Genomic DNA, 15321 nt, shown 5'->3' on the forward strand with positions numbered 1-15321 from the left:
ACTTGAGTGATCCACAGGGAGACAAATGGACATTTGCACTTAAGGTGCAGTGTGCAGGATTTGGCGGCATCTAGTGGTGAGTTTGCAACAAACTGAAATGTCTCCTGTGTGTCAAGTGTATAAAGGAGAGAATGACAAGAGGCCTACATTAAAATATTAAAGCAAGAATGTCCTCATCTAGAGCCAGTGTTTGGTTTGTCCTTTCTAGGCGACTGTAGATAGACATACTTATTAATATACTATTCAATTTCTGCCAATAGATCCCCCTAAATGCTAAACACTGTACCTTTAAGGTCTGTTACAAAGACCATACAAAAGCCAAACAATAGATGTTATTTCAAGGGCTTGTTTTTTTATATGGAGAACAAAACGCTGCACAACGGTTCAACCAGACTGTGGTCAGATATGAGCAGAAAGAGACTTCGAGTAAATGGAGTAAAGTGTATGTTTATATACATATACTGTATATCCTTAAACATAGACAAATTAAGCTTTCATTATATGTATAATTATAGTTTTTGTTCAGTTCATTTTGTTAATAACATATTTATAATAACATAGTTTATTGCTCCTACAGTTTGACTTTTGCTATCATAATGCTCATTTTAGTATAATTTTAGTTTAAAGATAGAGGTGGCAACAAAAGCAGCCACATATTTTCTATATCTCACGTTACTGAACTGGAAGCTGTTGAAGTGGTCCAACCCACCGGATGACGCCAGTCGGACCGTCAGTCCCTCTTGAAATGCACTTTGGCAACTCGACCGATTCTAATCCCTGCATGTGATCGGAGAGATGACATCTCCAGTCGCCAAAGCCATGATAGAGTCCTATGCGCTCATGGTCATGGTCATGGGTACGTTCTTCGTCTACTTCTGCGGGATGGTGTGGGCTTTCTGCAACCCGAAGCTGAGCGGAGAGGAGGAGGAGGAGGAGGAGGAGGAGGAGTGCGGGACCGGGAAGCCAGCAGCGGGACGCGGGGACGGCTGCTGGGTTTGCGCGGCCCCGAAACCGCCGGAGCGTAATTTCAGGTGCGCTTGCAACGTTGCGCATCTGCCGGCGCCGCCGTACACCGCAGCTGAGGGGCTCACGCAGACCACCTATGTAAACTTTTGGGACGACACTGACAGTCTGCTGTCAAACCGCACTACGTTTTACCGCGAGGATCGTGGGATTAGCAACCAAATCGGACAAAGTCCTGAAAAGTTGGTGACCTAGCCTTCACATGTGTGCATATCTGTGTGGTTCCCCTCATGTTATATCATTCTTCACGGAGTGGATGGACTGAAAAGAAGTGGATGATGTTCACTTTTATTTCCCCAAACTCTAACAACATACACAACTCGAGTTGTTTGTCCTATAACAGACATTTTACATCATGCTTATATGCATATAGTCACTGTAACTTGTTTATTTGTGCTGTGAATTCATGCTGCCATGTTTTGTGAGGTCTGAAACAAATGTATGCCAGACAGGAATGAAATACTCTCAAACCCCAGAACTGTGTGACACGCATCACGTCCTGCAGGAATACTGTGATTCTTTCTGTCTTTCCTTCAGTTTCTTTCTCACGTCACGTTCCAGCTGCAGCAATTGCTCATACAAAGCATCCGATGTTTCCGCATCGATGTCCATCTGCAAAGAAAAGCGGAAACAAAAGACACAAAACTCACTTCGTGATTTTTTTTTCTTCATAATTTAAACAGAATTTCGCATTCCTTGTCGTACCTTTCGTGGCCGCGTGTAATTGTTTCCTAGACCAGATGTTAGGCTGTGGTACTTGGCTTGAGGGTCCAGTGATTCAGGCTTTTGCTTAAATAGCCAGAGCTGCAAGAAAGAGCAGCATTCATGAATTCATTTTGACGAAACTGTGGAAGAAAATTAGTTCTTTTTTTGTTTTACCTACCAGGGCTTCAGCTCCGTTATAAGGGGTCAGGGTGAAAGTATTGGTGAACATTCTTATCTGAGATCACGAAAGAGAGATGTATTCAGATATTTCAGTTGTGTATGTGTGTGTGTGTTTGTGTGTATCGTTCATTTAAAACCATCAGAGTTGCACTCACAAGCCAAAAGACGGGCATAAGCAGAGTCCAGAGAACGGCTGGGAAGGAGGGCAGGATCCCGTAGGTCAGATTGGTCATCACAAAACCAGGACAAGTGACGGACGAGTACAAACCCTAGAGAGCAGGAATCACAGTTATCAACATCATGGGAGATTAAACCCCCAAAAAGACATACGGAGAGGTGATACGGAGCATGTGAGGTGTGTGTGCGTGTGTGTGTGTGTGTGAGGGCCGACCTGTTTGTTGTAGTGCTTGTTGAGCGCCAGGCTGAGCAGGTCGGAGGCGTATTTGGAGGAGCTGTAAGGTTGGGTGCCTCCCCGGTGCTGCATGTCTTCGAGGTTGAAAGCTGAGCGGTGAGCGTTGCTGGAGGACGTCCAGATCAGCTGGGACGTCCGGCCCGCTTGGCACAGGACCGGTTCCAGCTCCCTGATCTGGGCGAACAACACAGGAGAACAACACACCATGACGATACTCAAAACATCTTAACAACAGTTTTAGCCTTAAATAATGCGTTTTCATAAAACAAAGACATATTACACAATTGCTGAATAGAATTTAAGAGATTTAAACTATATTTGTGTGAGAAACAGATGATTATCCACTCACAAATGCACTTTATTTATCTTAATCCAATCATTATCCATGAACTTTGCAATGTGTGAATGTCCTGTTGCATTGCTTTTGTGTCTTAACCAGGTCACTCTTACGAATGAGACCCTGTGTCTCAATCAGATTACCATGTACAAATAAAGGTTGAATATAAATATATCTTTTTAAACTAACTGGTGAAGATATACGGTAGATTTCAAGCATCTCTTTCCACGTAAAGTCCTTTTAGATTCTTTAAACTAATCAGCAACGTTTAAATTCCTGCCAAACTTTGTTGACCGTTTCAAAAGGACATTACCAAAAATAGTATGTGTCACTTCAGCTGTCTGAGGAGTAGAAGTGTTTTGAGAAGGTTTCTCTGTGACGGCAACTTAATACATGCCAGGATTCATCCGCAAAAGCACTGTAGGCAGAATGCTGTCCGCAGTGACCTCATGCCTCAAACAGTACCGTTAATATTTAATGAGCAGTGTTGCTCAATGACGGATGGATCCAGTATCACCTATATTTATTCCATCAAGGATAAGCAGCTGAGTAGAGATACTGTCCCTGCAGGAAAACTGAAGGAGACACGGTTTTGTATTAGATTCTATGTGTGGATAAATACCATACTATATAATTCAGTAGCCAAAATAGTAGTTACTCACAAGTAGGAAGTGGCCGAAGAGGTTGGTCGCGAAAACTTCTTGCAGGTCATCGGGGGTGACGCAGTCCTTCTGCGTGAGAATCCCCTCACCGGTGGCAAACATGGCGACGATACGACTGTAATGAAGACATTATAGAAACCTGAGCTCTCGAGAGGCAGAACGAGGAATAGATAGAATGCTGTATACAGGCTGGACATGTTAAAGATTAAAAAAACACAGATGCAGCAGCTGCAAAATCAACAAAGTACCTGGAGAAGAGGCCCTTGAAAAAGGCTTTTACATCAAACTGTGGGTTTGGCATGATGCCTGCGTTCAGGTAGAGGTAGTCTAGACGGTTGTACCTGCAAAAGTCAATCACAAACACATATATTCACATAAAGAACAGAACCTGGCCTGTGTTGATGCCTATTTGATGTGAATGTGCATTTGAGTGCCACGCTGCTGCTGCTGCTGCTGCTGCTGCTGCGGGTCCATCCTCCCACCTGAGTTTGACCTCCTGTGCAGCGGCGATGACGGAGGAGATGCTGCTGGTGTCCACCTGCAGCAGGGCCACCTGGGCGCCGGGGTGAGAGACGAGGAGGGCCGAGCGGGCGGCCTGAGCCCGCCGCATGTTCCTGCAGGCCAGACACAGCTGGAGGCCCTCCGTGTCCTGAGAGAGGAGACGCTCACACAGCACCAGGCCAATGCCACTGCAGGGAGACACCGATGTAAGTTAATACCAGTTACTACGCCATCTACAGTTTCATTTGATTACGTTATCGACCAAAATAATTCCACATACATGTACTGTGTGTGATAAAAAGATACTGCCATTTGGGGCCAGGACTCTCTTGACATGGGGATTTTAAAAAGTCATATAAATAAATCAAATTGGAGAAATACAATATGCACGCCTTAAATAATTAACCAGTAGTGGAAGAAGTGTTTACATCATGTGCTTCAGTAAAAGTAATAATACTAAAGTATAGAAATACTCCGTAACAGGTCCTAAGTAAAAGTAGAAACGTATTAGCATCAAAGTTTACTTCAAGCACCAAAAGTAAAAGTAGTAATTATGCAGAATGGTCCATTTCAGAATCATATATATTACTGAATTACAATTATTGTTGCACTTTAATTTTGCAGCAGGTAAATTACTTTATATAGTGCTGGGTAGTTACATTTGTTATAATACATCCTTTATTAGTTGTGTTGTATTTTGTTTTAATAATCTGCATTTGCAAAGTACGTTCATCATATAAATGCAGTGAAAAAAGTACAATATTTACCTCTGAGAAGTGTAAAGTAGACAAGGGAGATACTCAAGTAAAGTGCAAGTACCTCAAAATTGTCCAGTACTTGATGTACTCGCAGTACCAACAGATACAAATTACTAAAAAAAGACCTTGAGGAAATGTCTCTTATGTTGTGAATTCATTAAACGTTAGATGCTAGACTTGACTTTTATAATAAAAACGATAAATACCACCATTACCTATTTGCTCCCGTCACCAAAACCACCTTATTCATAGTTTCTGGTCCAAACTGCAAACAAAACTGCACAGAAAACACTCAATTTATCTTACAGCCAAATGCATCAAGTTCTAAGTCCGCCTCATGCAGCATTTCCTGTAGAGTCATATTCGTAACTCCGCCCCCGCGGTGTGATTGGACACTGCGGCCGCTCTCAGCCAATGAGAGCCGGATACCAGTCGGCTCAGCTCGAGGCACCGCCTACATAGTATCAGCTACTAGGAACTCATGAATAAAGCAAGAGCACTCACAGAGAGAGATCTCCCTGTTTACATTTTATTTGTATTTCGTCCATCAATGTACAACATTTGTTTACAACGTATATAAAACCATTCTCACCGAAAACAAACAAACATTTGAGTACGAAAATGTAGTAAAATTAATCGTGAAATCAACTCATTTAAAACACGGATTGTAAATGCAACGAAAAGATTTCCTTATCCGATGGGAACAACCACATTCTGCACAAACACCCAAAATGTGTCTCCAAAATTAATATTTAACTTACTTGTACTAATCGCTTGCCTAGATTGCGAAACACAGAAGGGTAAGGGTGAACTTCCACATAAACGTTGAAAATACCATGCATAAGGGCAGACATGAGTGTCTTTTATGAACGAGGCCTCTGATAAGAGGGTAGAGCCTGTAAATACAGCGGAAGTGGCAGGAAAACAGTGGTATGCAGTATGAAGTTCAAGCTATTAGAGAGTTATACACAGACGTATGCCGGAGAAGAAGAGGAAAGAATCCAGCACACACCAATAAAATAAAATAGATAAGTCATTAGCTGTGTTAGCTTTCGTCAGCTATTATAAACTTATCTGAAGCAGTCATTCTGTTCCAATCAAACACATTAACTAGGCTCCTCTACATTCCTGATTTCAAAGGAAATACACTTTCTTTGCCAACCGAGATGAACTATAAGCATATATGCATTAACTTGTTCGACACCAACATCTTCCCAATGATGCTGACTGTAAACACATACCGTTTAACCAACATGAACAAAAATACAGCCTGCATTCCCGATAAGCATCTTACAACATCTGATCAATTATCAAAGAATGATATTTCATTTTGGGATCAACGCGAGACGATAACACTTTTGCAATGGCAAACAAACAAACAAACAAACAAACAAACAAACAAACAAACAAACAAAAAAATCTCCGGAAGCAGTTTGTTTGGTGTTTAGATCCCAAATGTGAGCGGTGAAGTTAGTGAATCACATCAAATAAGATACTCCAAAAACTTAAAACAGAATATTAATCCACAAATATATCAACAAAACAGAAACAGAACAAACACATAATGAACATATAAATATTAATAAAAAATATTGCTATTCGAGATTTAGACGTATCTATTGAAAATACAGTCATATACACTTTGTGTTCAAATCACAGAAGGAAAACTGCAGGGAGATGAGAAAGACTCAGTTGCACTTTATATGTCTATAATGCATTATAAACATACTTATAATGCATTATTGTCTGCTTATGGTACTATACATGTATAATTATAAGCGCTCATACATATTCATAATGCTTTATAACAATAATCATAACAGTTATACAGCATTGTATATTTTCTTTCAGTAAAGTAAAAAACAATTGTGTTGTTCTTGCTGATTTAATAATTTTTTCCCTTTACTTAAAGGTATCAACAACCGCTTAAAATATATTATAATCACATTATAATGTGTTAAGAAAAGATAATAATTTATTGCAATATCAAGATATAATACATTATGATCCTTGAAAAGAAAATCAGTGAGTGACCAGCAAATGACCGTACAAGTCATTATATAATGCTTTATAATGTGTTATAATTATTGTTATAAAGCATGCATATGTATGAGTGTTATTACTATAACTCTACAGTGCTATAGGCAGATTATAACACAGTATACATATGTTTATAATGCACTACAGACACGGTCGTCATAGAAAGTGTTACCAATATTTCCTTGTCACTCTAAATGTGTGGAGTTTGTCTGAGATGAAAATACTTGAAATAAAAAGAAATGTAACAGTAACGGTCGGCTACACGTTTCCTCTTCTACATTCAAGCAGTCTTCCACGAGGAAACACAAGAAAGTTCTTCAGGAATGCATATCAAACATTGTAACATGGGAAATTTGAACTCGTATAAAAAAAGAAAAAAGAAAAAATGAAATCAAAATACGTTTTTAAAAGTGCCGAATGCCACTTGCTACATTTATTTTTTGAACACGTGTCACGACCGAACCTTAATCACGTCTCCATTAGAATAGATTCTTTTTCTAATAATACCTGTATGTCTATAAAACCTCTAGTTGAGCCAAATTGAGCTCAAACTGCCACACCAAAAGTCTCTGGTATAGTCCATGTTGTGTAAGTCCATGAAGCAGTGTCTCCAAAATCGTAGCTTGGAGCCCACAGGTGGCTCTCATCCTGTTTTTTTTCTCTCCTGAAACAAGATAGCTTAAACCTGGATCGGGTCTGAATCATGGTCTACCCTTGTCTTTGCACCATTTTTTTCTCCCAGAGATGAGCAGTCTGGGAATCACTGTCTTAAACGTTGCCCCGGCTTACGGCTGCATTTCCAGGAGGGCTCGGTGTATTTCCTGGAAGGAGGGCCGTTCCTTGGTGTTCCTCCTCCAGCAGCTCAGCATGATCTTGTAGAGCGAGTCTGGACATAGCACAGGCTGAGGCAGGTAGATCTGCAGAACATGGAGGCGAGGAGATAAGTCACAGATCCACTTGTTTATTTACATGTGGATGAAACGTTGGTAGCGACACTCACCTGTCTTTTCTGATCCCTGAAGAACTCCCCGGTGTTTTCTATCACCTGCTCATCAGTGAGCTGGGAGTAGGGCTGCTCCTTGCAGAAGTTTAGTATCTCCCACAGGGTGACCCCGAAGGCCCACACATCGCTAGCTGTGGTGAACTTACCCTGCGACACAAACCATGGTGACATCAGCTCAATTACTCACCCAGTCTTCATTTAATTTGTGAAGAAACCTTTTGTTTTTCTTGCATGCCTCCACGATGAGAGGAGAATCCAAAACCGGAGAAAATACTTTGATGAATTGAAGTAAACTATGTAAAAACGTCCGTTTACAAACTCCCACACAACTCGTGCTGTATAATCACAGTCTCATTTAAAACACTTCAGCATAAACAGCTACTTGCCGAAGTCCGAAGTGTTTTTAAATAGTAAGGTTTTAGATGTGTTTGGTAAATTGTGAGCATACGACTGGATGAATAAAACATGGATTATGCTGCACAAGTTTTTTGAAAGCTTGCCCCGATTTACTTCAATTCATCAAGAATTGTCTCTGCTTTTGGTTTCTTGTTTCATCATGGAGGCGTGAGAGAAAGACCAAGTTTTCTTCAATAATTCAAAGTAACACAGGCTGAGTAATTGATACACAAACGGTCCTTTAAGTCGAGGTCCTTACCAGCAGGATGCTCTCCCACGACATCCAGCGTATAGGCAGCACCGCTCTGCCCTGGATGCGGTAGTAGTCACCGCTGTACAGGTTTCTGCTCATGCCAAAGTCAGCTATCTTTATCGTGTAGTTCTTGCCCACCAGGCAATTCCGCGTGGCCAAGTCCCGGTGAACGAAGTTTAGAGAGGAGAGGTACTTCATCCCCGACGCAATCTGTGCCGCCATGTAGCACAGATTATTGAAGCTGGAGAGGAGAGAAAAGAAACAATAGAAAAAACACACAAAGACAAATATTTAGCCGTCTCTCACACGTTTCTTTCGACTCACCTGACGGTAGGCGCGTTGCTGAGCAGAGCCAGCTGGCCCTCGGGTTCGTGGCGGGACAGAAACTGGTTGAGATCTCCGTTCTCCATGTACTCTGTGATCATACAGAGAGGGTCGCTGTAGATGCACACGGCCAGCAGGCGAATGATGTTGGGGTCCTTCAAACGCGACATGATCTTTATCTCTTTCAGGAAGTCATTCCTACCGAAACACACACAGAGAGAAATCATAATTATTTCAACTTTATCCTTTCAAGATTTATCTTCAGTTTCAGCATATGTACAGGCTAAACATGTAGGTGTTTGGTGCAGATCACTCGAGCGCCTGGAGTCCATACCTTGCATTTTTGTCGGCGTCTGAACGGAGCATCTTCACGGCCACTAAAACTGGCTGGTCCTCGGGGATGTCAAATAAAAACTCCTTATTCATGAACTCCTGCATTCCCCCTGCTTCACACAGGTGCACCTGAGGGGAGAGGAGGAATGTAATGTTTTAAAACTTTATGCTTTAAGCTCATCTAAACCTGGAGGAGGAAAGACGAAGCTGCACACACACCTCTCCAAACTGGCCCTCTCCCAGCTTCTCCTTGAACGTGAGCAACTTTCGTGGGAACTCCTCCACTGCAACGTCCTTCCCCGACAACAGGTCCATAGCCAGCGCGGGGATGGCGTACGTGTTGCTTCCGGTCACGCCTTGCAGGTTGACGATGTCGGCCTCTGCGTAGTGAGGGGCGCCATCTTGGACGACGGTGGTTGTGGTGGATTTAGAAGCTGCTGTGCTGGTTGAAGCTGGAACAGAATATGGGGAACTGTGACTAAGAATCCCAATAAGATAAGGGATTGACCACGCTGTTAATCAGTTTAAATGGATGTGAAACAGTTTTTTACCACCTACCGGGCTCCTCCGAGCTCTGAGCAAACTCCGGCAGCTTACATATGATGCGCGACGGCTCCTGATAGTCTGGACCGAGGGGGAAGATGCGCTCGTATGTGGAATTAGACTCCTGCTCGCTGATTGTGCTCGACTGGTTGTGGTTGTAAGCGAACGTCTCACTCTGTATTGACAAACTAGCAGTTAGTTCATCGTCCAGCATCCGGCGAGAGGCCTAGAATAAAGGACGTGGGGGGGTGAAGGAACAGATCTGACCACCTCCCGAAAGAAGACTCAATGGAAATGACTCAACATGCGCAGGCTGGTATGAGTTTGATGCGTCGTTTAACTTGAGCTCACCTTCTCCAACATCTTCTGCCACACCTGCCTCCACAGGATGATGACGATGATGACCACGAGGATGAGGATGATGGCCACTAAACAACCAATCAGAATCCGGGTGTTGCTGTCATCTATTTTGTGCGTGGGGTCGTCCTCTGGGGGGAGGGAGACAAGAAGAGACACCTTTCTGATAAACTGCCTCATTGTTCCCTGCACGTTACCGTATCCCTATTCTTACTGATATGAGCCATGCATGTAGTCTGTACTGTGCGTACACTATTCTCTTTTTCACATTTATTTTTTTTAAGAAAGAACATCCACTTACGGGACAATAAAGATCTAAAGTTAACTGTTCTTTTTTGTGAAATGCTTCTTTTTCAAAAGTTACTCACCTAGAAAAAGATGCTCTTTGATTATTTGCCTTTGCATTTCACAAAATGTGTGCAGGGATTCATCAAGGGTGTGTGAGTGTGCAGGGATCACTGACCTGGTTGTATGTTGGGTGGCAGTCCTGTCTTGGGTGGAGCCAGTGTTGTGTTGTACATGGCTGTATCTAAAAAAAATGAAAGAAAGAAATGAAATTGTTCATCTTAAAATCAGAAGGCCTCAAAAGAGACTTTATAATAATAATAATAAAAACAAATAATGTACAATACACACAGTTTCTTCGGTCTATACCTGACTGGAAGGTGATCTCGCTGAACAACATCCAGGCGTCAGCAAAGTAGAACTGGCACTTGATGGCGCTGGCCATGCGATTGGCCAGGTTGACGGTGACGAAGCGGGCGCTGGGATTCTTCTCGTCCTCCACGGGGCTGAAGGCGAGCGGCGTGGCCTCCCAGTCCGCCTCGGAGCGGAAGTAACACATCACCTGAAGGAAGGCCTTGATGTGCCGCGAGTACATGTTGTTGCAGTGGACCTGGACGCAGAAGAAGACACTTTTAGTGCTGGTGAGGATAAAGAAAATAATTAAAAAAAAAACACACTTGTATCATCAGGAGACCTCACCTTCATGGTGGTGAAGTTGCGTATGCGGTCAAACTCAAACATGATTTCAACATATCCACTGGGGAAGCTCTCGTTGGTCCAACCCACGTAGTCGTAGCCGGGCCACACATTGTAGACGTGACTGTGTGTAAAATCATCCAGGCCGCACACGCCATCAGTCAGCTGACCCAAGCCCTCCGTCATACTGAGACACAAAGACGTGTATAAGAGAAGGCAGCAGACACAGAGGAACATCCATTTATCGTACTTTCACTGTTTGGATCGGCCACGAAACGGGACAGGAACAGACAACAACAGACAATCAGGACCGGAGAGAAAGTCTCTGGTGCCAGACTGCCTTCCATTCCAGGACTTATACTCCTTCAGTTCGAAAACATCACTGCAGACCCTCTGATAACGCTGTACGGCAAAATAATCCGAACACAAGAGCAGTTTCTTCCTGCAGGCCGTCACTCTGATGAACACTTAATATCAGTTACAACCTGTCAATAACACAATAACACCAAAATATTCACTGCTGTCGTTTTACAGTTATAAATGCACAATTAGTTTTCTAATATGTACATATGATCGAGTACTGTCAATATAAATCCTACATCCTTTACATGTACATACTCATAAAGTCCATCCATTCAGTATTTATTTATATATTTGTACTATTTGTATTGTTTACAATTTAAAGAACACTTGACTGGTATATCAATGTTATATTTCTTATTTTATTTTTAATTTTTAATATTTTTAATATTTATATTTACACCTATTTTTCACAATTTGCACACATAACAAAAAACAATGTTGCCAAAGCACCAAAACACAAAGGTACACAATAATATAGATGTAAATATTAACACAACATTAACACAAATTCCTTGTATGCCTTCACAAACTTGGCCAATAAAGCAGATTCTTCATAAGCGCTCCTGTAAATTGGTGCAACCGCTGACCACCGGGTGGCAGCATTGTGAAGTCGATTCTTCTCTTCTGCATTCGTACTGCGATATCGTAATAAAGGCCATTTTCTTTTCTCTCTGCACTGTTGCCTCCGGAGAAGGAAGCCTGCCATGTGTCATGGAGGACATTATTCACCATGACATGAACCAAACACCACCGTCAACAAGAGGGTGACTGGCTCATTCCGGCCTCTAGACTTCAGCTTGACTCAGTCATTCCTATGAGGTATTGCTTAACTAAGTAAACCACCGTGACCTCTCTGTGCGTTCCCCATGGCGACGGGGCAACAACAAGGTGAGGGGGGAAAAAAACACTGACGAAGGAAGAGAGCGATGATGAAGCAGAGTAGTGGCGGGTGAAACAGGAAGGAGGAGGAAATAATGAAACACACACAGAAACACACACACACACACACACACACACCTGTGGATGACAGCGCCGTCATAGACAGAGTCGTTGAAATAAGCAGGGTAAGCAGGCGAGCTCATCTGTTCTCCTGCTGGAGCGTTGTACGACACGAGACCATCTGTAAAGCAAAAAAAAAATTCACTTTTTTAGTCCATCGTTCTAAAAACACATGCTGTGCAGAGAAGCGCTGCTCAAAACCACAGAAGGTTGTTTAAAAATAGTAGTTTGAAGCTTCAGCTCCCAGCATTTACAAAAATGAGGCCCTGTGCACGGGTAGAATTTTCCATTATGAATAATGTAATGTGTTCAGACAGTTGAAGAAATGTTTTATTCGACAATCTGTTTGCCCACAAAGCTTCAGCTACCAGATCATATGGACTTTTTTCACTTGGTTTTTGTATTTGATTGGATCTGAAATTTGACCAAACCTAGAGCCTCATAGTCAACCAAGGGCCGGTATCTGATGAGTTGAGAATGTGTTGCGTTGCAACCAAACAAACCTCAGTAAATGTAAAGTGGTTTCTCAACATCTAGTAACTAATATGATGATTGTCCTTCGGGGTTGTGTCAGAGAGTCAGCTGATCCTTTCTATCTTTAGCTCAAAGTTAAGGTCATCTTTGCTCAGCACTTCCTCGCTCATCCATCCTCACATATCCTCTCTTTCATCATCATCATCATCATCATCATCATCAGCCACCTCTCACCCAGCCATTCACAGCCGTAGAGCTCCACTCTCATGCAGACGTTCATGGAGTGGTCCGTGACGGGCATGAAGCGGACGAAGCGAGCGATGATGGGCGGCTCCAGGTCCTTCAGCACGATGTCGTAGGCGTTCCTGTTTCCCTCAATCACCTGCGGGTCAAAACAAACGCACCTTGAGCTCCAGAAGAAGCTCACTGGTGATTGAGAACGACCCATGACCTCATGACCAATCATGGAATCAGTCTAATCTCTATTGTGACAATAAACACAGCCATGATGAGCATCAGAACATCTTGATCAGAAGTTTGTTATAAAGGTAAAAAAAAGGGTTTGATTACACAGTGACATCAAGGCCCAGCCAGTGTGAAGACGTACCTGCTTGCCCTGCCGGTTTCTCCACGAGATCCAGCGGCTCCCGTCGCGGCTGTACTTGATCTTGTACATCTGGGAGAACTCATTTCCGATGCCCCCCGCGTGACGACCCTGGGTGCCCACCAGGGTGATGAAGTGCAGCGAGCGCAGGTCAATCTGGAGGAACTCCTTCAGGCTGTCTGGCTCCACCGTTACCTCCGGACACCAGGCGCCGTCGCCCTCCTCAAAGTCCAACCTGGGTTAGATAGGGAGCGAGAGAGAGAGAAAAAAAGAAAGAAGGGAGGAAATAACTGTGGATGTTCATATTCGTATTACAGCAGGAAAGAGAGGAGAGCCTGGAGGGAGAATAAGTAGAACAGGATGGAGAGGAAAAAGGTGAGAGGAAAGTGAAAGCGAGTGCGGTGGTGGATTTCAGTTCTTACTGCCTGCTTACGAAAACATCTCGGGTGAAGTCTTAAGTCGTGAATTTGTCTTAAAGTGTTAATTTTGGGCAAAGGAACATGGTAGGGGTGAGGAGGGGGAACTGGGCGAGACGGAAAAAACACAGCCGGGATGGATGGGGAAAGTGTGTTACATCATTATCCTGATACTTACTAAAGGCCCACCCAAGTTCTGCTACACACACACACACACACACACCTACACACACACACACACACCTACACACACACACACACACACCTACACACACACCTACACACACACACACACACACACACACACACACACACACACACACACACACACACACACACACACACACATACACACACACACACACACACACACACACACACACACACAAATGCCTCCTTAATCATGTGGCTGTCAGTACCGATACCCCAGTTTGTGGCTTAATAAACAGGCTCAAGCACCTTTGCAGTAAAAGCCATCCACACACACACTCATTATCAGGGTAAACATACTATGAAGCACGTGCGTGAGCGTGTGTCTGTGCATATGTGTGTGTATGTGTGTGTGTGTGCGTGTGTGAAAGATACATACCTGCCGTATCTAGCAGCGGTGGACTCGGACCACTGGCTGGAGGCGGAGATGTCCTCGTCCTGTATCTGCCCTCCTGACATGCCCAGAGGATACCGACACACACCTGAGACACAACAAGTTTCATATTTAATTGACAGACATGAGATATTGATCTTCTCTTCCAACTATCGCATCAAACTAACAAACTTCAAGTAGAATACTTCCACCACCGTTTGTAGATCGGTACGATATTTTCATATTAGATTAGAAAAACTATGTTTAATTTGATGTTGTTTAACTTTTCAGCTATTTCTGTTTGTAAAGCACTTTGTAACCTGAAAAGGGCTATGTGAATAAAGTTTATTATTTTTATTGAATTGAAATACTGTCAGGATCCTAAAGGGGTCTTCTGATAATTATTTATAAAAATAAACTGAATAGCTCATTTTATTAAATATTTACTTGAGTAGTTTTTAATAAGAGTACTCTGACTTCCTACTCAAGTCTATCACAATGCTTCTATTTAAGGATCTTCTCGTTCCACCACTGGTATTCAAGGCTAACTGGATTATCACCACACTCTGAATCATGCAGCTCCCCCAGCTTCTCTCGGACCAACCACAGCGCTGGTCGGCGTTGAAAAACTTGAAACTAAACTCAAACATTCACCAGACGCTCGCACACATTTCTGAGACAGAACGACTTAATTCCCAGCTCCTGTCAAAAGAAAACCTGCAAAAACGTGATGGATAGAAAGGGTGGGGTGGTGATGTGAGAGTACCACACACACGCACACACGCACACACACACACGCACACATATGTCCACACTCATATTGTGGTTGCTTTATTGAAATAATAAGCTGGATCCATTCAGTGTTCCTGCAAGTCCAAACAGTGCTGGTATCAAGTACATGTTGTTTCTGTGTGTGTGTGTGTGTGTGTGTGTGGTAACGCTGGCAGCGGTGAGCCCATCACGCCCCCACCGTGCGGTCAATAGGAGCAACATGCCCTCTGTTTCCTGCATGCCCGTCCACCCCCTCATGTCTCCTCTCTGTCCTCCTCTCACTCCTCCTGTGTGGTCTCTCCC

At 43.1% G+C, this 15321-nt stretch overlaps 2 protein-coding genes across 2 annotated transcripts in view; both read right to left on the bottom strand.

Annotated features, from left to right (window-relative positions):
* Window positions 1-1300: 1300 nt before the first annotated feature.
* hsd17b7 (hydroxysteroid (17-beta) dehydrogenase 7) lies at window positions 1301-4895 on the bottom strand. Its single transcript, XM_079158335.1, has 9 exons — window positions 4794-4895; window positions 3802-4008; window positions 3568-3660; window positions 3320-3434; window positions 2300-2494; window positions 2064-2177; window positions 1907-1963; window positions 1729-1827; window positions 1301-1635 (listed from the first exon to the last, which is right to left on the bottom strand). Exons 1-9 carry the CDS (start codon window positions 4826-4828, stop codon window positions 1516-1518), a joined length of 1035 nt encoding a protein of 344 aa, XP_079014461.1. The 5' UTR covers window positions 4829-4895; the 3' UTR covers window positions 1301-1515.
* A 206-nt stretch (window positions 4896-5101) lies between these two features.
* ddr2a (discoidin domain receptor tyrosine kinase 2a) overlaps window positions 5102-15321 on the bottom strand; it is a 31574-nt gene continuing 21354 nt past the window's right edge. Inside the window, exons 3-17 of the mRNA XM_079158206.1 lie at window positions 14254-14356; window positions 13252-13483; window positions 12879-13026; window positions 12189-12291; window positions 10812-10995; window positions 10482-10722; window positions 10291-10356; window positions 9822-9958; window positions 9486-9696; window positions 9147-9379; window positions 8929-9056; window positions 8595-8792; window positions 8277-8511; window positions 7619-7768; window positions 5102-7535 (exon numbers count right to left, since the gene is read on the bottom strand). Coding sequence (XP_079014332.1) covers window positions 7404-7535; window positions 7619-7768; window positions 8277-8511; window positions 8595-8792; window positions 8929-9056; window positions 9147-9379; window positions 9486-9696; window positions 9822-9958; window positions 10291-10356; window positions 10482-10722; window positions 10812-10995; window positions 12189-12291; window positions 12879-13026; window positions 13252-13483; window positions 14254-14356 — 2501 coding nt within the window. The 3' untranslated portion in view covers window positions 5102-7403. The remainder of the gene's footprint in view (window positions 7536-7618; window positions 7769-8276; window positions 8512-8594; window positions 8793-8928; window positions 9057-9146; window positions 9380-9485; window positions 9697-9821; window positions 9959-10290; window positions 10357-10481; window positions 10723-10811; window positions 10996-12188; window positions 12292-12878; window positions 13027-13251; window positions 13484-14253; window positions 14357-15321) is intronic.

This window comes from Pholis gunnellus, assembly GCF_910591455.1.
Source record: "Pholis gunnellus genome assembly, chromosome: 4".
NCBI classification, from domain to species: Eukaryota; Metazoa; Chordata; class Actinopteri; order Perciformes; family Pholidae; genus Pholis; species Pholis gunnellus.

Coding starts and splice junctions, on each gene's coding strand:
- hsd17b7 (XM_079158335.1), bottom strand. CDS start 4,828: ATGAATAAGGTGGTTTTGGTGACGGGAGCAAATAG. Junction 3,435..3,567: donor TTCAAGGGCCTCTTCTCCAG/GTACTTTGTTGA, acceptor TCTTCATTACAG/TCGTATCGTCGCCATGTTTG. Junction 2,178..2,299: donor ACAAGCACTACAACAAACAG/GTCGGCCCTCAC, acceptor CCTGCTCTCTAG/GGTTTGTACTCGTCCGTCAC.